General features: G+C 41.0%; 1 protein-coding gene across 2 annotated transcripts; it reads left to right on the top strand.

Moving 5' to 3' along the window:
* Positions 1–683: 683 nt before the first annotated feature.
* LOC143886571 (uncharacterized) lies at positions 684–18,917 on the top strand. 2 transcript variants are annotated; one of them, XM_077390615.1, is made up of 5 exons: positions 684–932; positions 16,368–16,619; positions 16,729–16,872; positions 17,414–18,100; positions 18,199–18,722. In XM_077390615.1, exons 1-5 carry the CDS (start codon positions 831–833, stop codon positions 18,586–18,588), a joined length of 1,575 nt encoding a protein of 524 aa, XP_077246730.1. In that variant the 5' UTR covers positions 684–830; the 3' UTR covers positions 18,589–18,722. The 2 variants fall into 2 exon arrangements, with proteins under 2 accessions (XP_077246730.1, XP_077246731.1); XM_077390616.1 differs by having other exon boundaries at positions 685–932; positions 18,534–18,917.
* Positions 18,918–20,739: the final 1,822 nt, after the last annotated feature.

Raw genomic sequence — 20,739 nt, 5'->3', positions numbered from 1 at the left:
GGACCATAAGGGCTTACACCGGATAAAAACTCGGGAAAAATGAGGAAAATGCTAGTGTCAAACGTATGATCTCTACACTCACGCGCACATTTTCAGTTGGCATGTTTAAGAGTGACTTCAACACCAAGAATAGGGACACGACAAATTCGCATCACCTGTAGGATAATTCGCACCACTCTAAAGTTTAAAAGCGGTTTCTATATGGTGTATGCCCTTATAGTCCCTTATTTTTCCAAAAGTACTGTACGGATCACTCCATAAGATGATCCAAACCGTCCATAAGATGGAACACAACGTAAATAGGTTGTTTCCCAAAAATCATTACTATAGGATAATCTTAGCCCTCCGATCTATAGAGGTTTCCATAATATGTAGTTCTCAATAGATCGGAGGGTTAGGATCATCATGTGGGAATGCTTTTTGCGGAACAACCTATTTACAGTGTGTTCCATCTTATGGACGGTTTGGATCATCCTATGATGTAGTCCGTACAGTACTTTTGGAAAAAAAATAAGGGACTATAAGGGCTTACACCATATAATTTAACCTTTAATAAGTAGTGCGCATCATCCTACAGTGGGTGCGAATTTATCATTGCCCAAAGAATATCGAGCTTTCTAAAGATGTGGCCGAATGTTTTAGATCCGCGCGTGCATCTAGGTTTCTTCACGTTATATATAACTCTGCTATATAATAGCTCCTTGGACGATAATGGGGTCCTTTGAAACCTGATATCAGACTTCCTTGATTTCTTCTCCTCTTACTGTGGGCAATCTGTACTGTTTCCATTTATCTCTTTCTCTATTCTGTGTTTTGATTCTGAGCAAAGGATGAGAGGGATTTTAAAGAGGCGAGGAATCGAGGAGATATGGCAACGGGAGGTCGGAGAGCTCTCTCCCAGGACTTTTGCTCATCGTGTTGGGGCCTCTACGGTATCTCAATTTTCATCTAATTCTACTTATATATCTATCTATTTTTATTTTTTTTTATCATCAGTGTGTTTATTTGTTTGATGATGTTGAAGGGTTTTTTTTTTTCATGGGTTTTGTTGATCATGAGCTTTGCACACTGTCCTTACTCTAACCCAATTCAAGTTGGAGCGTTTTATTCTTCATCATATTACGAGTACTATTCTTGCTATGAATGTTTTAGGAGTTTTAGAAATATAGTGTGGCCTTGCATAGGCCTTGCTCAAAGATTAGTTTATAAGGTTATTGTTGAGAAAATTCACCGGGCAAATCCAATCCAATTGTGCACAAATAAACGGAAAAGTAAAAAAGAAAAGCAAACCAGTCGGTTTGGCTAAGATGCCTACATCTAAGGGTGAGAACATGATCTTCCACGGTGAGAAAAACAATATACAATGATTACAATGGATTAACCCAAACCCGCAACCCTTTCCGCGCCCTTCTCAACCAGGACCGTACCCGAGAGAAAACCTCAAGAAGAAAACTTGGAAAAAACACCGAGAGAACTCTCTCTCTCTCTCTCTCTTTCTCTCTTCCTTTTCTCTTTTCCTCTTTCCTTCTCCTTTTCTTTCTCTCTCCACCTTGTCATGTTTCTCAGCCATATGAGGATTTTTCGTTGATGTCGTCATCGGTCTGTTGTTGCTGCAAACTAACATTAGCCTTATGAAGTTCAACTACACACAATCAAATCATATTGGTTATGACTCCTCTTGACTCGATCAATACGACCAATGCACACGTGTAGTTGCCGACCCGTTGACTCACCCAGTCAACCCTTGAGATGGATCTCGATCCATCCTCCCCATCGTAAGTACCGTCACTTTCTCACCATTGTCTGCTGTTAGAAGGGTCATGTAACCCCCGGGCAAAATCAATATTCGCAGTGGAATCAAATCGCATAGTATAATAATTATTTTTCAATTTTGCCCTAGCCCAGGATTTCTTGGAACTAGATTACATTTTGGTGATAAAATAAATTGGAAAAAAACATTTATCTTTGTAGAAATTACCACGAAGAAGATCGTCTGCTTGATCTACTCCCCGAATCGTCACGAACGAACCCTTCTTCGCGAACGCCACAAGTTGATCTGATGGGATCCTTTGATCTTCACACAAAGAGATAGAACAACTCTTGTTCTATTTTCGGATCTGATCTAAATCAGATCTAATAGATGGGATTATCTTAATTGTAGATGGAGCTTTAATGGTGATAAACTAGAAGTAATGGAGAGAGAGAGAGAGAGAGAGAGAGAGAGAGAGAGAGAGAGAGAGAGAGGGACGTTTTTCACTTGTGTAAAAAAATAAAATTTCAAGACCACACACGTATATAAAAAATGTCCACCTTTTTCTATATTTATATTCAAAGTTTCTTTTCTTTAAAAAACCCTATAATATCTCATCAAGATATTATCCAATACTAGTGCAAATTTGCAAAACTATTTGGAAAACCAAAAAGTCCAATTTTTTAACGTTTTTGCAAGCTAGTATGGGCATGTGACTTGCCCATAAAAATTCGTTTACAAAAAAAGAAGAAAAAAGACACTCCTAAAAGATCTCCCCTCTTTTTTTGTAATGTGGAGTAAGAGAAGTAGAATAGAAGAAGGGAAGGAGAAGAGATAAGTAGAAATAAGGGAGAAGACAAGAAATTAGAGGAGAGAAATAGAAGATTAAGAGAAGAAGAATCCTAGAATCCACTAGGTAGAATAAAAGGAAGAAGCGGGATAGTGGAGAATCTCTGTTCTCAATTCATTTCCTTAATTCATCATCAAAATCCAAAAGACCTATTACATGAGGGCCTTAAATAGGCCATTGAAATAACTTGAAAATAAAATAACATGGAAAATAAAAGCTTTAAAAACTAAAACATGGAAATAAAAATCCTAACAGTTCTAATAAGCAAATATGCCACTTATTTGGCCTACAATACGCATCATTCTCCCCTTATTGAAAAGAACTCGCCTCGAGTTCTAGTCCGCCTGGATCAAATATGTAAATGACCCACTCTTGCAGTAGAAGTAGAAGGTCATCGAAGTCACATCTGAAATAGGCCATCAGAAGTGCTCCATCCGGGTGAGTGTGACAGACTAAAAAAGTGGCAACTTGACTGAGGCCAATCGTAGACTGTAAATGGTCACTCATGGTAACTGCATAAAAGATCTCATCAATGCCAAATGTAAAATCCACAGGCATCACCATATCTAGATGAACAACGCCTGCCAAAATCCCCTATGTAACAACGTGACCATCTACAACATTGGTATCCCCAGGCTATCATCCGCTGGTATCCCATGTGGTTCAATAATGTCGGACTGACAATCCTCAATTTCAACCTCCACAACCATCTTGATCGGAGCATAAACCGCATAGTCAATACTGTCACTGTGCTCGTCTACTGTAGAATCGGCATCCTCAGTCACAATGCTCATCATGGCCTCTGTGTCTGTAATCTCTACGTTAGGCGCAGGCTCAGTATGCTCAGCAACTATATCATCGGTGTCAGCCTCATAACCAAGAACATCCGGCCCATCACTAGCATCATCTATGTTTGGCATGATATGAGATTCGGTCATATCGATAGTGGCAACTTCCTACCCTTCTTGAGATGTGGCCTCATCAATAGGGGAAGGAGACAGATAGGCTAGGCATGAATTCCTGGTAGTTGTGGCCTCCCTGGAAGCCCCAAGTCCAAGATGCTTGGTAATGCGATCCAAAGTCGCTTTCATATTAGCTATCATCTCTGAGTGCTGATCCAAAGTAGCTTGAGTGCGTTTGTTCCCAGGCTCCTCGAGGTTGGACTCGACTTTGCCCATGATGTGAAGCATTGGTCCTACAAGCCATAACTTTGGCATGTGTTTAATATGCAGTACAATCCTATAGAGAGTGAGAGATACCAGGACACCAAAACAAGAGAAATGATGACGCTATAGTACAAGTTTGACACCTAATTGTCCTAGGATAGATCCTACAACCTAAAGATACCAAAATAGACAAGATTGACTAATCTAGACTCTAACAGGAATTTAACCGAACACTTGGTGTGCACTAGACGGGCTAGCTAGGACCTACAATTAATGACCACTCTTTCAGAACTTTTATTGAATACTTGGGCTGAAAATGATGGACATCACACATATGACCCGGACTTACTAGTTATAAGAAATCCGAAAAAATCCTAGGACACCCGAAAACCCTAATCCAAGCGTATTTGCGTATCTACGTGGAGATTAAACTTAACTAGGGAATGAAAGGGGGTGATGGGGAACGACGATGGAGACGGTGGTGAGAAAGTATGGTCGGTGCCTAAAATCCAGATGGAGAGAGAAGAAAACAAGGAGAAAGAATGAGAGACACGAAGCGAGAAAGAAAATCGAGGAGAAAGAGAATCACCTAGGATGTTTTCTGATACCAAACTGATGTGATCTGGAGTAAGAGAAGTAGAAAGAAGGGAGACGACAAGAAGTTAGAGGGGATAAATAGAAGATTAAGAGAAGAGGAATCCTAGAATCCACTAGGAAGGAAGAGAAGAGAAGAGAATAAAAGGAAGAAGAGGGATAGTGGAGAATCTCTGTTCTCAATTCATTTCATTAATCCATCATCAAAATCTAAAAGCCCTATTACATGAGGGCCTTATATAGGCCATTGAAATAACTTGGAAATAAAATAACATGGAAAATAAAAGCTCTAAAAACTAAAACATGGAAATAAAAATCATAACAGTTCTAATTAGCAAATATGCCACTTATTTGGCCTACAATACGCATCAGTTTGGGGAGGCGGATGCGTTGGCTGGGGGCGTGGGGGGGGGGGGGGGGTGTTAGTCGTATGGGTTTGGAGTGGTTTGACTTCCTTCCTCCGTGAGAGCTGTAGTTCTTCTGTTCTTTTTTTGTTTTTGTGTTTCTTGCTCTCTTGTAATGGTCCTTCTCGGTCCACATCCTCTTTTCTTTAATGATATTTCTCTGCCATTTCAAAAAAAGAAAAAGATCTCCCCTCTTTATCTATAAGGAAAGAAGTTTCCTCATACAACTAGTATTCCTATTTTCTTTTGTTTTAAATAATAAGATATTTTAATTATAATTTCTTTCCTATCTAACCCTTAATAGTTGGATGAAATTCAATTTTTAGGGCACCTCGACTAACATCTGCAACTTGGGAACCCGTCTCTGCACCAATTGCGAAAGAGACCTTATGCGTGCCATGCCACCACTCTAGTTCCAACTAGCCATCGAGATCTTAGGAACACTAGTTACTGTGCCCTCGACCATACGATATAATCCGCCACACTTCTCTCCTTTCATCAGAACTAAATAGTCACGTGTGATGTTCTTGGCTCCACCTGCATCTGAATATCTACAACCCCTAGAGTCCAACCGGCCAAGATTCTTCTGTATCTTTAAGACATAAGCCACACCACCAAAAAGTACAAACCAATCCATTGAACATCTTGATTTACACTGTTCCAATTCTTGTGACGTCACAAGTAGACTAATCACCCAAGGACACTACACTTATCCTTATCTCCTGGAACGTATCATAATATTCTCTCCTGGAGAATACATGAACAATGCAACCCTGAATCTACAATCCATTCATCATGAGAAGTGTGACTACCTGTGAAGACTGTGAGAGCATCTCCAACCGTTCGCTCTTCTCATACATCTTCAGTATGTACAATTGCCTTTTCACATACAATCGGTTGGCCAAGCTTTCCCATACAACTGCCTTTTCACATACAATCGGTTGGCCAAGTCTTTTGAAATGTAAAGCTTTTACAACTTCTCTCATAATTTAGGCACTTCTTCTTCTTATATAACATTAAACATTACGTTATCTGCCATACATTATGTTATCTGCCACACATTACGTTATCTGCCATACATTTCGGTAATTTCGGTGGAAATCTTTACATTTCGGTAGAAATTTTGTAAATAAGGCCTAAGGTTGAAAAACAAAATTTCGGGGAAATCATGTGAAAATCCGATTCAATGTAATTTCGGTTTCGGTCCGAAACCGAAATATTTCTGCCGAAATTTAAAACTATGGGTAGATGGGAAGAAAGAGCAATCTGAAAACTGGTTTCAAAATTCAAACTGCTATTTATTCCAAGAGGGACATGAAAATAGAAGTTTGTCTTCACAACTTAACAAACGAAATTTTATTCGATCATAAAACATCTGGAAACTTCTTTTCAACATTGATTTTTTATAGACTTTTGGTGGCCAAATCCTAGCTAATCTTGGAGACCAAAGTCATTTAAAACAAGAGGAAAAAATGACAAACACACTTGTAAAAATTTTAAAACTATCGTCCAACTCAAACTAAAACTCTCAAAGTTTATCCTACATCCAAAAGCAAAATCAAATCCTACCTAAAACTCTAAATATAACTTTCCTAATAAAACTAAAACTAATGCCTTTTCGGCCAATATGAAATTTTCAATAAAACTAAATAACCAAGTAAAAGTTAGACTCGTTGTAGAACTAGGGCCGTTGATTTTGAAGTCATCCGTTCTTTTGGCAATCTGGTATGATTAACCTCTTGATAACATGATCTGGCAATTTGCTCGCCCCGATTGTCGATCAAATGATCTTGACTGTCTGTTCATCGATCCGATGTTCTGATGGTTGATCCAAGGGTCCAAGTTGATCCGATCATGGCTTTGAAGTGTCCAGCCCTTGATTTGCATGATCCGAATCATGGATCTGGATCATCCGTCCTTCAAACGGCTAGGATGCACCTACATATGATTGCAAAGGGACTTCCTTTGGGAATGAGGAGAGTCCAATAAAAGATTCAAGCACCTCATGGGTTGGAAAAATGTTTGTAAATTGAAGAAACACGATGGATTATGAATTGAGATATTTAGATTGAGAAATAAGTCCTTGCTGGGAAATGACTAGAGATACAGTGAAGGGATAAATGCTTTATGTATATGATCATCGGAAAAAAGTATGGGGTGTGGGGGAGTAAGAACTCTACATTAGGAAAAGGCATGATTTTAAATTTCCACCGAAACCGACACGAAACAACCGAAATATTTCTATTTGCATTACCACCTAAATGATACCAAAACCAAAGCCATAAGGGTATTAGCGGTATGCTATATTAGTATGTGCTACATAATTTTTTTTTTTTGAAATGAAAGGGGAGACTGAGATGATCAATACTGAAAGAAATAAGGACAGTAAAAAAAAAAGTATACAAAGGAACAGAAGCTCAAGGGCATAAGGAATCGAACAATTCTAATGATGCCTTAATCACCCCGGCCCTAACAAGAGAATCGGTGACAACATTAGTTTCTTCTAACATGGTGAAAAGCAATAGATGAAGACCCCGTCTTATCTTGAATCTCATCAAAGAAACGGTCAAATCTCCAGGGATGATGATGAGAACCCTTAAGCAACCGAATGCCGTCAAGTGAATCTCCTTCCACCACCACTTTATCCTTGCATTCTGAATCCAAAAGTTTAATACCTTGGTGTACTGCGCACTGCCGCTTCACTTGCATCTGTAATCCCAATAGGACCCACAAAGGCCCAGAGAAGATACCCCTCATCATTCCTAAGGACACCCTCGATGGCCCACACTAGAGTCATCGTAGGAAACATTTCGAAAAGTAAATTACATGCACCCACTGGGAAAAGGTGGTGACTGAAATCAAAATCGAAACCGAAATTTAGAACCTTGGGAAAAGGTTTGGGCCATGGAAGTCCATCATATGTTTTCCTAGAGTATAGTATGAGTCCCTTGTTCAATTTAGGGTGGGAAGGGGACAAGATTTTGGGTAGATCTTTGGCTAGGTCAGACTTGTTTGTACCATGCATTTTTGAACCTATCCCAATTAGCGACAAATAGAAAGGCTAGAGCCTGCGAATGTATGGAGAGGAGGGATAGGAGTGTGACTTGGGACATTAGGCTTTGGAGAAACCTCAGAGATTGTGAGATTGCCATTTTATCATCCATGCTTGGTCTCCTGTGTTCTTGTTATTGTTCCCTTAATTTGCCTGATTGTAGAGTGTGGACCCCTGATGTCCAAAGAGCATTCTTTGTTCGCTCTCTTTTCTATAGGTTGAATTTGGAGAGTAGAGATAGATCTTGATGCGCACGAATTTGTAACTCCATCTCCCCATGAAGGTTAGCAACCTTTGCATGGACAGAGGCAAATAAGAAGACAAACACCTATGACCGGCTCAAAAGATGAAATCTACAGTTCATGAGCTGATGCATTTTCTGTAAGAAGCCGACAGAAACGCTAAAACACGTGTTGATAGAGGGTCCTTTCTCCCATAGACTATGGCAGGAGGATATCAAGAGTTTTGGTCTCTACTAGGTGCTCCAAAGTTTGATTAAGAATATCTTGTTGCTTTGGAATGGTGGGCCATTTGGAGATGTGGGGCTGTATGCATGCAGGTTAGTGCTTTATGCACTAATTTGGAAGGAAAGAAATTGTCGCATTTTCAACAGAAAGAGGATATGGGGGAAAATGACATAAGAATTGACGAGATGTCTATAACTTATTGCATGGGTGCCATCTTGAGGGAGTGACACGTGGCTATGGGCGAAAGAAAAAGTAAGATGATAGTGGTACCAAGATGGCTTCCTCCACCGCTTGGATGATCGAAAGTAAACTTTGATGGACGCTCAAAAGGAAATCTGCGATGAGCAGATATTGGTGGCACCTGGCTTACTTCGATATTCAAATGGTAGAATATGGATATCTTTCCCGGACCCGGATAGAGTCGTGATGGTAATGAAGTTGAAGCAGAAGCTCTACTTTGGGGTCTAAGATAGTACGAGAATGTTTGCATTGGCCCTCTAATCATCAAAGGCGATTTAGCCAATGTAGTAGCGTATGCAGCCAACAAAGCTAAGGGACCATGGAATTTAGAAGGTATCATTTCAGAAATTAGAGACTTGGTTGGGAAATTTCGGCCGCAATTCGAACATATGAAGAGGTTGACGCCAACAAGAAAGCTGAGAGGCTGTGGAGACCGTCAACTTAGTTGTGGAGGAAGTAAGAGAGGGACTGCAATTTTAAGAAGAGGGGAGGGGGGCTCTGTTTTGTTTGGGTTTTGCTATACATTCTAGGGGACGCCTTGTTCCGGTGTATTTCTGTTCGCTTTGTTCGCTTTTGATATTAATGAATCTTTACCTTTGAAAGATGGAGAGATGGGGATATAGCGATGAGCTTGCCACAGTTTTGTGGGGTCTCGTTACTAGTTTATGTAGTTCCAACTCCAATGGGAGTCACCAAAGTTTTATTTCCATTATAGGGAAACCTAGACCCATGATTTAGGTGGGTGTTTCCTGTGATTTGTGGCCTTTGGTCATATTTTCTTCTGCTACTTCGCTTGGAGAATCTCTATCTTGTCTTCGACAAATTTTGTTAATAATTTTTTGTCATCTTAAAAAAATATTGCTCGGAGAAATGACCATGGTTGTTGGATCAAGGACTTGAGATGCATCAAAATCCTAGGTTGTAGGGCTAGTGTGGGGATCATTGAGGGTGGCTTAATGTTGTTCACCGGACATCATTAGTGTGGCTTATAGTTGCCGGAAATTCCTTGGGCGGGTGGGAAATCCGTTTCCCCTAAAACACGTTTCTTGCGGGTGGGAAACTCGTTTCCCCTAAATGTGTTTCCCGCGTGTTGAGAGAGAAAAGTGAGAAAAGAGAAAAAGTGAGTTAGGGCTTCTCCCCCCCACTCATTTATTTATAATATAATAAAGAGATGTACAATGACTAAAATGCCCATAGGCATACAGGCTTATTCTAACACTCCCCCTCAAGCTGGAACGTATAAATTATCATTCCTAGCTAGTTACATATATCACTAAGCTTGGAGTTATTCAATGGTTTTGTGAACATATCTGCCAACTGTTCTACAAAATGAGTGAATACAGCGCGTATCTCCCCTTTCTGAATCCTCTGACGAATGAAATGACAGTCGACTTTGATATGTTTAGTTCTCTCATGGAAGACATGATTTGTCGCAATATAGATGGCTGCCCTGTTATCACAATATAACTGTGAAGGAGAGGGAAACCCAATACCAATCTCAGTTAAGAGTGACCTCAACCAAATAATCTCAGTCGTAATATGCGTCATGGCTCTATATTCTGCTTCTGCACTCGATTTCGCAATGATATCCTGTTTCTTACTTCTCCATGAAACCAGGTTACCTCCAACAAAGGTACAATACCCAGTAGTCGATCTCCTATCCACAAGAGATCCAGCCCAATCAGCATTTGAGAACCCCTCAATCCGTGTATGACCATGCCGTTTGAATAGTAATTCTTTCCTTGGAGCACCCTTCAGATACTTGAGAATTTGAACCACTGCGTTCCAATGAGATGTGCGAGGAGAGATCATGTACTGGCTAACTACCCCAACGGCGTAGGATATATCAGGACGAGTAATAGTAAGGTATATGAGCTTGCCCATAAGTCTTCTATATCTACCAGGATCTTTCAACAAATCACCCTCTTCTGGAACCAATTTCAAATTTGGATCCATGGGTGCAGCTACTGGTTTCACACCAAGATTTCCTGTCTCTTCTAACAAATTAAGAACATACTTCCTCTGAGATAAAGATAAACTACGAGAGGAGTACGCAACTTCTATCCCAAGAAAGTATCTGAGACGTCCCAAGTCCTTTGTTGCAAATTCTTTTTGTAAGAAGTCTTTCAATTTTTGAATTCCCCCTGAGTCACTGCCTGTAATAATGATGTCATCAACGTATACAATCAACATAATGCATCATGCTGAGGACTGATAGCTGAATATTGAGTGATCTACAACACACTATTTGGGACCAAACCTCATAACTGCCTCACTAAATCTACCAAACCAAGCACGTGGTGACTGCTTTAACCCATAAATCGCTTTTCTGAGTCGATAGACAGATGAGGACAACTCCCCCCGAGCAACATAACCTGGCGGTTGCTCCATATACACTTCTTCAAGTAGGTCGCCATGCAGAAAGGAGTTCTTCACATCTAGCCGGTGAAGAGGCCAACCATTATTAACGGCGAGGGAGAATAGAACACGAACAGAAGGTATCTTCGCAACTGGAGAAAACGTCTCATAGTAGTCTACACCGAATGTATGAGTGTAACCCTTTGCCACTAGACGTGCCTTCAATCGATCAACCGTGCCATCAGGAAGATACTTAATGGAGAAAACCCATCGGCAGCCAACTGGTCGAGCGCCGGCAGGTAGAGTGACAAGATCCCATGTGCTGTTGGACTGAAGAGCGCCCATTTCAAGGTCCATTGCAGCCCGCCAGCCTGGGTGTAGGAGAGCCTCATCCAAAGACTATGTAACACATCAGAAGACATAGACAAGACAAAGCTTTTGAAATGGAGAGTTAGACGATCATAAGAAACGAAATTAGAAAGTGGGTGAGCAGTAGAATGGGAACGAGTACGGGAAGCAATAGGAGAGTCAGATACCTGAGGAGGGGGTAAGAAGATCTCTGCATGTGAGGACGATTTCTCTGCTTGCGAGGGACGTGCCTGCTGTGGACGACGTTTATATTGAATTGTAGTAGGGGGACGAGCTACCCTGGGAGCACACGAGTCGACCTGTCCAGAAGAGCAAGCAGGAGGATGTGCAATAGGAGTAGTAGGAATGGGAGAAAGCTCAGGAAGAGAAATAGTCACCTCAGGTTCTGATCTGACATTGGAAGGACCAGAGGAAGAGCCAAAGAATGGTTCTGATTCGAAAAATGTGACGTCAGCTGATACATACCATCGGCGCAGACGTGGACTGTAGCAATGGTATCCTTTCTGGGTGCGAGAGTAACCCAGAAAAACACACCGTTCTGAACGAGGATCCAGCTTATCACGGCCATGACCCAAATGATGAACAAAACATACGCAGCCAAAGACTCGCGACGTAAGGGGGAATGGGTCCTGAGGTGGATAAACTATGTGAAATGTAGAATCACCATGAAGCACCGAAGACGGAAGACGGTTGGATAGGAAACAAGTAGTGAGAATGGCATCAGACCAAAATGATTTAGGAACCTGCATCTCAAAGAGGAGTGTGCGAGCCACCTCAAGTAGATATCGCAGTTTCCTTTCAGCGACGCCATTCTGCTGCGACGTGTATGCACAGGATGATTGATGAAGGATGCCATGAGAAGAGAGATAGTCCTGAAAGCCATCAGTAGTAGAGAAAAACTCACGAGCATTATCAGTACGCAGGCATTTAAGATTAGTACTAAATTGATTTTTTATTTCATCATGAAAATTTTTAAAAGCAGAGAAGACCTGAGAGCGGTATTTCAGAAGATACAACCAAGTCATGCGTGAGTAATCATCAATAAAAAACACAAAGTACTGGAATCCATTATTTGACGCGACCCAAGAAGGTCCCCATATATCGCAATGAACTAACTGAAATAAACAATCAACCCTAGTAACGACTCGGCAAGGGAAAGACACTCGATGATGCTTCCCGAGTTCACAAGACTGACAATGAAAATGAGAAATAGAACTAGGAACTAAAGATGTCTGCCGGAGACGCTGAAGGGAGGGGTGACCCAGTCGACAGTGCCACTGAAAGGCATCCACGGAACTGTGTAAGGCTGACGAAGAAGGGCTGCAGTCAAGACGGTACAGGCCATCCACCTCACGACCCGATCCAATCGTCCTCCCAGTCGAAAGATCCTGAAAAAGACAGTAAGAAGGATAGAATGAGATAGAGCACGACAAATTTTTTGTAATTTGGCTAACAGATAATAAACTAAAAGGAGACTTAGGTACACACAAAACTGCAGATAGAGGGAGATTAGGTGAAGGACAGGTGGTACCAATACCAGTAATAGGTGTAGTGGAACCATCAGCTAAAGTAATGGGTTGAAAATCAGATGGAAATGAGCTAAAAGAAGAGAGCTGTGATGAGTTACCATTCATATGGTTTGAGGCTCCTGAGTCAATAATCCAGGACCCAGAGCTAGAGAGTAACGTAGTGTGTGAACTACCTGGCCGGGCAAAGCCTGCAGTCTGCCTGGGAGGCACTCTGACGAAGACGCTGGAGCTCCTCATAGTCTGCCCTGGTGAAGGAGAATGAGTCATCAGCAGGACTGCAGGAGTAGAGGCAGGAGCAGAGGCTACTGTGTTAGACGAACCAAAGGCACTGAGGTGGGCTGATCGGGACGGGCGAAGCTCTGGATGCAGTGTATAACAAGTCTCAATGACATGGCCATCACGCTGGCAGTGGGTGCAATAAGGACGACCACGCTCACTGCCAACACGGCCACCGTGTCCACGAGCCCGGGAAAAAGAACTACCACCCCGGGAATGACGAGTACCTCCACCTCCATCATATGCAGCAAGAGTCGAACTATCAGAAGTAAGACGGGAGGGGGTCGCGCCAACACACTGCTGGGCACGAAAATAGACCTCCCGCAACGAAGGAATATCTCCAGAACCAAGAATCTGATGGCGCAGATGTGTAAACTTTGGGCCAAGGCTCTCAAGATAGTATACGACACGAATCTGTTCCCGTTGACGCCGGAGAACATGAACATCAGAGGTGAGGGGCATGAAGACATCAAGTTGCTGGCATAATGAAGTGAACTTCCCATAATGGGCCTCAAGTGATATGTCGCCACGACGGAGCCGCATCCACTCAGAGTAAGTAGAGCAGATGCGAGTCAGGTTCTCAGCCCCAGAATACGTCACGGCCGTGTGATCCCAGACCTCCTTCGCAGTCGGAAGAAGAATCATAGTAGAATAAATGTATGGAGTCATACTCTGCCATAGGAGACTCTGAATCAGCGCATCTTCCTGTTCCCAACGTGTATATAGAGGATCTTTTAGCGAGGGAGGATCCTCGCGAAGAAAGCGTACTTTACCCCGGCCAAGAAGATATGTCTCAACCGCAACCTTCCAGGGTAAGTAGTTGGTTCCATTAAACTTGGGAATATTCAACTGTGGATAGGAATTTTCCACAGGTGCCAATTGAGAAGACGAAGAAGAAGAAGCCGAGGGTGTGGATGAAGCACTGGCCTCAGTGGTCATGCCAAGAGAAGGATCAACAATGTCGGGAGGATCCATACTGACAGGAAATCTAGACAAATAGAGAAACCACGACCCATAACAGAAAAAAGATGAGAAACGAATAGACAGAACCAACTAATCCCGAGAGATGATCATATGACAATATCCCAAGTAAAGGACAAGAAACTAGAGAAGCCCATAAAGGAACAGGAAGAGGGTAGGGAAAATGAAAGACAAAAAGAAGAAAAAGAAACAAAGAAAAGAAATTAAGAGTAGATGAGAAGAAGGCTTCTAAAGAATAAAATAGGTTCGGTTGGAGCGAGTGTGGGTTGAAGTTGTGGGGAGGCTGACCTGGAATGGGTCCAAACCAGGGGACAGGAGGGGGGGATGCCAGGCTTTCTGCCTTTTTGGATTTGGGGGGGGGCAATCAGGTTTCCAAGAAAAACTTTTCCAGATAAATTTTTCGGGAAAAGTTTGGGGGGATGCAAATCCAGATTCTCGGGAAAAAATTTTCCAGGCTGAAGAGGCGAGGGGTGCGGGGGAGAGAAATGGGTGGGGTCGTATGGGCTGGAGGAGACAGTGGAGGTGTGCAGGGGGGGGCATAGACGACAGGGGGGGCATAGACGATAGGGGTGGGTGGAGGAGAAAGGTTGGGGCGACAGAGAGGGGAAGAAGGGGTCGAGTAGGACAGTAGGGGAAGGGTGGGGCGAGAGAGAGAGAGAGAGAGAGAGAGAGAGAGAGAGAGAGAGAGAGAGAGAGAGATGATGAGGGTTAGAGGTTGACGGAGAAGATGGTGGCTAGGGTTAGGTTTTGGATCAAGAACCCTAAGGCTTTAATACCATGTTGAGAGAGAAAAGTAAGAAAAGAGAAAAAGTGAGTTAGGGCTTCTCCCCCTCACTCATTTATTTATAATATAATAAAGAGATGTACAATGACTAAAATGCCCATAGGCATGTAGGCTTATTCTAACACCGCGTTTCGGAAATGTTTCCGAAACATTGTAAAAAAAATTGGAGAAATGTTTCCGAAACGCATTGGAAACATATGAGAAACGTACGTAAATCATGTGTGAAACGCATGATAAACGTATGCAACACTCGTAGAAAACACATGTGAAATGTGTCAGAAACATTTGTGGAACTTACGAAAATCATTTTGGAAAAAAACAGTAAAAAATTGTGGAATAGATATTAAAAAAGAAAACAATAGCATATATTGTAATAAAAATAAAAATAAGAAAAATTCAAATGGAAATCTGAAATTAACAAAATTTAAATCTACAAAACCACATATTTCGTGTGTATTTTTCTGTGATTTTCTATTGTTTTAACGTTTCTCGTTTCCCTTATATATATATATATATATATATATATGAGGAAAATGATTGTGAGCTTGAAGCTCATATAGCTTATATGAGCTTGAGGGCCCAAACACACGTGGGCCCACTTTGTTAGGATGATCCAAAGCATTCATTTGAAAGGCCCTTACATAGATAGGGTGTGTACAAAAAATCAGCTCCATAGGATCATCCTAACCCATCCAAAAGTAGAGGGCAAAATAGACAGACACCGTTTGCCACAAATCTGCCCATTTTTGCCCTCCGCTTTTGGAGGGGTTAGGATGATCCAATGGAGCTGATTTTTGGTACACACCCTATCTATGATGGGGCCTTGCAAATGAATGGTTTGGATCACCACAAAAAATGTGGGACCCATGTGTTTGGGCCCTCAAGCTCATATAAGCTATATGAGCTTCAAGCTCACAATCATTTTCCTCTTTCTCTCTCTCTCTCTCTCTCTCTCTATATATATATATATATATATATATATATATATATATATATATATATATATATTTTCATGAGTTTCCCATTTCCATTTCAAGTTTCGTTTCCCGAATTCGTTTCGTACCCGGGTAGCTATGGTCTGGCTGACAAATATAAAAGGAATAAAAGGGAAGTGACCCAAGCACATGTTTCAGGTCTTTATAGTGGATATTTCTCATATCAAGTGTCTGATCAAAAACAAACTTCACCTGATTTCCAGTGTGAGATCTACTTATTCTCGACCGATTGCAAATGCCTGCAGTGAGCATTAGCTTATCAGGGATAGCATAGGCATTGGTCTAAAACAATTAATAAATCAGTCCTCAAACTTTGTCATATAGTCCAGAAACATTTGCTATTTGTCCTTAATTCACTTGATTCAAATGTAACAAATATTTAATCTGAAAAGACTGATGAACTGGATCTATTGTTAAATCTTTTTTTTTTTGTGGAGGATTTTGCTTTGTCATCCATCATGCTCAATCCGGCATCAGTTATCACAGCCAATTATAGTTTTCCAGAACGGTAGTGTTCTGGCCTTCAGTTTTGATGATCCTTTTCTGTTTCAGGATCTTGTCCTACGACTTGACATCCACAAGAAGCTGGACAAACACAGGGGTTGCGTGAACACCATCTCTTTCAATGACGATGGTAACATTCTTGTGTCAGGCTCAGATGACAGAATGATTATGCTATGGAACTGGGATGCTGGGGTTGTCAAATTGGCATTTCACTCTGGACACATAAACAATGTTTTCCAAGCAAAAATGATGCCATATACCGGTGATCGGACTATTGTTACCTGTGCTGCTGATGGGCAGGTATCTTAATTAAGGGCTTAATCTTGTTACTTTGAATGCATTTTATTTTAGCTATGTTTGTAATCTCATAAGTTTGGGTAATGGGAGCTTGTTTTTTCTGCACCAATAGGTAAGACTTGCTCAACTACAAGAAGGCGGCCGAGTAGATACTGTAAATCTAGCATGGCATGAAGGTCGTGTTCATAAGTTGGCTATTGAGCCTGGGAGTCCTCACATATTTTACAGCTGTGGTGAAGATGGGCTGGTTCAGCATGTGAGTCTTTATAATCTAGTAGCCTTACTTGTGGAGTTTCCTTAAGCCCTGTTAGTTTAAGATTATGCCAACTGATTATGAGCATGGTTTTAAATTTCGGTTTCGGTAAAATTTCGGTCCTTGCTGAAATCGGAATTTCAGCCGAAATCCTGAAATTTAGGCCAAAATTTGGTAGAAAGTCCTGTAAAGAAATAAAAATGGGCATTTTTTTCAAAATTTCGGCTGAAATCCCCAAAATTTGGTAAATTTCGGTTTCGGTACGTTTCAATTTCGGACTTGACTGAAATCCGAAATTTAAAACCATGATTGTGAGTCCAAAACCGATTATTAGACTCAAATTTACGTTTAATTTTGAGTCCAATAATTGATTTTGAGTCCAAAACGTAAATTTGAGTCTAATAATCGGTTATGAGGACTCAAAATTAAACGTAAATCTGAGTCTAATAATCAGTTTTGGACTCACAATCTGTTCGCATAAAATCTCAAACGAACAGGGCCTTACTTTCTTTGCTACTTCATCCTAACAAATTCGCTTTTGCAGTTTGATCTGAGAACACGAACACCAACAAAGCTCTTCACTTGCCATAATAAACCAACTTACCTTCCAATCGTCCAGCTAAATGCAATTGCAATTGATCCGAGGAACCCAAATCGCTTTGCAATTGCAGGATCGGATGCATATGCTCGCGTATATGACATCCGCAAGTATAAGCTGGATGGATCAACTAATTATGATCATCCTACCGATTACTTCTGTCGTAAGCATCTAATTGGAGTTGATCAAGTCTGGATAACAGGACTCGCCTTCTCGGACCAAAGTGAGTTGCTAGTCTCCTACAGTAACGAGCTAATCTACCTCTTCACGCGGGATTTAGGACTGGGACCTGATCCATGTTCGACATCTGAATCATCCTTTGAAACATCCTTGGATATACCTGGACCTCAGGTCTACGAGGGGCATATGAATTGCGATACTGTGAAGGGTGTGGGCTTTTTTGGTCCCAATAGCGAGTACGTGGTTAGTGGCTCGGATTGTGGTCGGATATTTATTTGGCGGAAAAAAGATTCGGAGCTTTTGCGTGCAATGGAAGCAGACAAAGATGTTGTGAACTGTACCGAACCTCACCCTCATGCCACCATTCTTGCTAGTAGCGGCATCGATCATGATGTGAAGATATGGACCCCCAAAGCAACAGAACCCGCGACTCTGCCTGTAAATCTTGAAGAGGTATGTGATTTTGTAATTCTCTTCTGTTCTTTTATTTTAGGCTTAATTTTGTTTTGACAGCAGAGGAAGTTCTAATTTCTCTGCTGTTCGTGGGAAAGGTTCTGATAACTCGTCGGCTTGCTTGCTTTGTCACTGATGATGATGATGATGATGATGATGATGATGATGATGGTGGTGATGGTGATGGTGATGGTGATGGTGATGGTGATGGTGATGGTGATGATGATGATGATGATGATGATGGTGATGGTGATGGTGATGATGACGGTGGTGATGATGATGATGATGATGATGACGACGACGACGACGATGATGTTGATGTTGCTGATGTTGATTTTGGTTTTCACAACTATGCTGATGTTGATGTTGATAACAATGATTATTTTGATCATGACAATGATGGGGATGGTGATTGGCCGCGTTCTATACCCAGAACAAACTCAACAGCAGAAAATTGCAGTTACGATTTTCTTCCCTGGAAGACGTGATAACACAGATCTTCTCATTGCAAAGGCGTAGTTCGAATTTGGGCCGTAGCGGGGAAGATTCGGAGGAGAGTGCTGCCCTAGTGGAGTATATAATGGGTTTTACAGATGGCGATGGTGCCTCAGATGACAACGGTGATAGATCGGGTCAGCGTGGGGTATAAGTGAATTTTAGATGGTACCTCAGATGACAACGCTGATACACCGGGTCACCGTGGGGTCTTAGTGTTTTTAACCATCTGATTGTTAAAACGCTTAAAATTGTACATAATCAGTGAATAAAATTCTATATTTTCTCTATTGAGTTTGTTCCTGTTGCATGCTTTTGACCATATTAGTTCATTCAAATCATTTTTCTCACGTGGGTGCAGAAATTTAAGGTCAGTATGAAGCATTTGGCTTGCTTTGATGCTCTGTTTCTGTTTGATATTTACTTATGTCTTGTCTTAATTTGAAAATTTCTTATGAAAACCAGAGTTTTTATGTATTTGTTATCGCCTGTAATTGAAGAAATATTTCGCAGCAGAAATTAATGTGCTCTGATAGGCAATTGATGCAGAAATAACTAGTAATAAAACACAGAATAAAAATAATATGGTGAGTTACTGTTACAGTACTAGAGTGATGTACTGTTAGAGACTAGTAGAAAATTTTCTTGTAAAAATCCAAAGATAAATGCTTTCAGTTCACGATTTTATGGCACCTACAGATTCAACAAATTAGCAATCTGAAAAATTGAAGAAATGATCTATGGGACGTGCTATAAGGGATAAAGGATAGGATCACACAATTGACATCATACAATTGACATCATATACAGTTGTTGAAGTAGAACTACTCCACAAGAAAAATCTCATGCATTATTTACACCCAAAGAAGAAACCTCATTCTCATGTCAAAATCATCCTTAAATCCAAAGATGGATATCCCCCCCCCCCCTCTCTCTCTCTCTCTCTCTCTCTCTCTCTCTCTCTCTCTCTCAAGGTACATCTCTCCTTTACTCCTAAAATTTTAAAACTAATCTTGATCCTTCGTCTTAACCAGAACTAGGGCCATTGAGAGGGCCAGTAGAAAACGTCATAAATCAAATTTAATAAGGGTGTGTTTGGTTGCACAAAAGTAGGAATGGCTCAGGTGTTTTGCTTGGCATTTGGGTGCGACATCAGCAAAACCCTTTGTTTGGTTGCCAATATAGAAAGCGGACTTCTGTAATACCTTACCTAGCTAGCCCTAGTTTTAGGGAAACTCTAAACCTAAAGTTTCTAATTATTCTTCTTCCTGGGATTTACTCCTATAATACCTAATCCTATGGTGAGATCTCACATATTCTAACATGCCCCCTCAAACGCACGTGGATTAAAAGTTTACATGCATTTGATTAATGAGTTGAAGCTTCCAGACAGCTATTTTACAGGCAGAACGACGAGCTGTCCTCCTTTGTATGATCTGAAATGACTGAGAATCACTCCCAATCAGTCTCCACTCCAGTGGCAAAGGGATCTCGCAGAGATGTTGCTACTGACAACTTTTTTTTTTTTTTTTTGGCTATTCTCCTCGAAGCAAAGCTTCTTTTATTGGTGTAATGGGAAAGTTTTAGATAGTGGTTAGGGGAGATTACAGTTTGGTGCTAGTGAATCAAAAGGAAGGTTGTGGATGGAGGTTTTTGGAAGACCTAGGGTTCGCAAAAATTACTCCAAAAGCTTAAGCTGTTGGAGATGGAATTATTTAATTTTTATACTTTAACACCACCACCTGTGTGGCCATAGCTAGCAAAACTTCGTTTTAAACTTTTTTTTTTTTTAAAAAAAAAAACACGTTTTAATTGGTGTGCCGTTTTAAACTTTTACAAGGAAAAAAACTCCCTTCTTTGAGGCAAACATTTTAGACTAGTTTAAAACACGTTTTTTTGGCCAACTTTCCAACTTTAACCCCTCCATATCTTGTAAATGATAAAATTTTAAACTCATTTTCTTGTGTTTCGCCTTGTTTTTTACTATGTTTTTTTTTAACCAATAACGTCTTAGACTCGAATTTTTGCCATCCTGTTTTTTGCCGAATCACGTTTTGCTAACTATGTGTGTGGCCCATCTTATTAGTGTAGGCCGCACATGTGGTCCCCTCTTTTGGGTTGCCCATTACATGTGGATTTTTAAT

Source organism: Tasmannia lanceolata, unplaced genomic scaffold, assembly GCF_043159265.1.
Source record: "Tasmannia lanceolata isolate RefF3 unplaced genomic scaffold, GAP_Taslan_0.1 ptg000011l, whole genome shotgun sequence".
Taxonomy (NCBI): domain Eukaryota; kingdom Viridiplantae; phylum Streptophyta; class Magnoliopsida; order Canellales; family Winteraceae; genus Tasmannia; species Tasmannia lanceolata.
The sequence above is the reverse complement of the archived record's forward strand: the minus strand, read 5'-3'. Positions and strand labels throughout refer to the sequence as shown.

Coding starts and splice junctions, on each gene's coding strand:
- LOC143886571 (XM_077390615.1), top strand. CDS start 831: ATGAGAGGGATTTTAAAGAGGCGAGGAATCGAGGAGATATGGCAACGG. Junction 933..16,367: donor ATCGTGTTGGGGCCTCTACG/GTATCTCAATTT, acceptor TTTCTGTTTCAG/GATCTTGTCCTACGACTTGA. Junction 18,101..18,198: donor TGCCTGTAAATCTTGAAGAG/GTATGTGATTTT, acceptor TTCGTGGGAAAG/GTTCTGATAACTCGTCGGCT.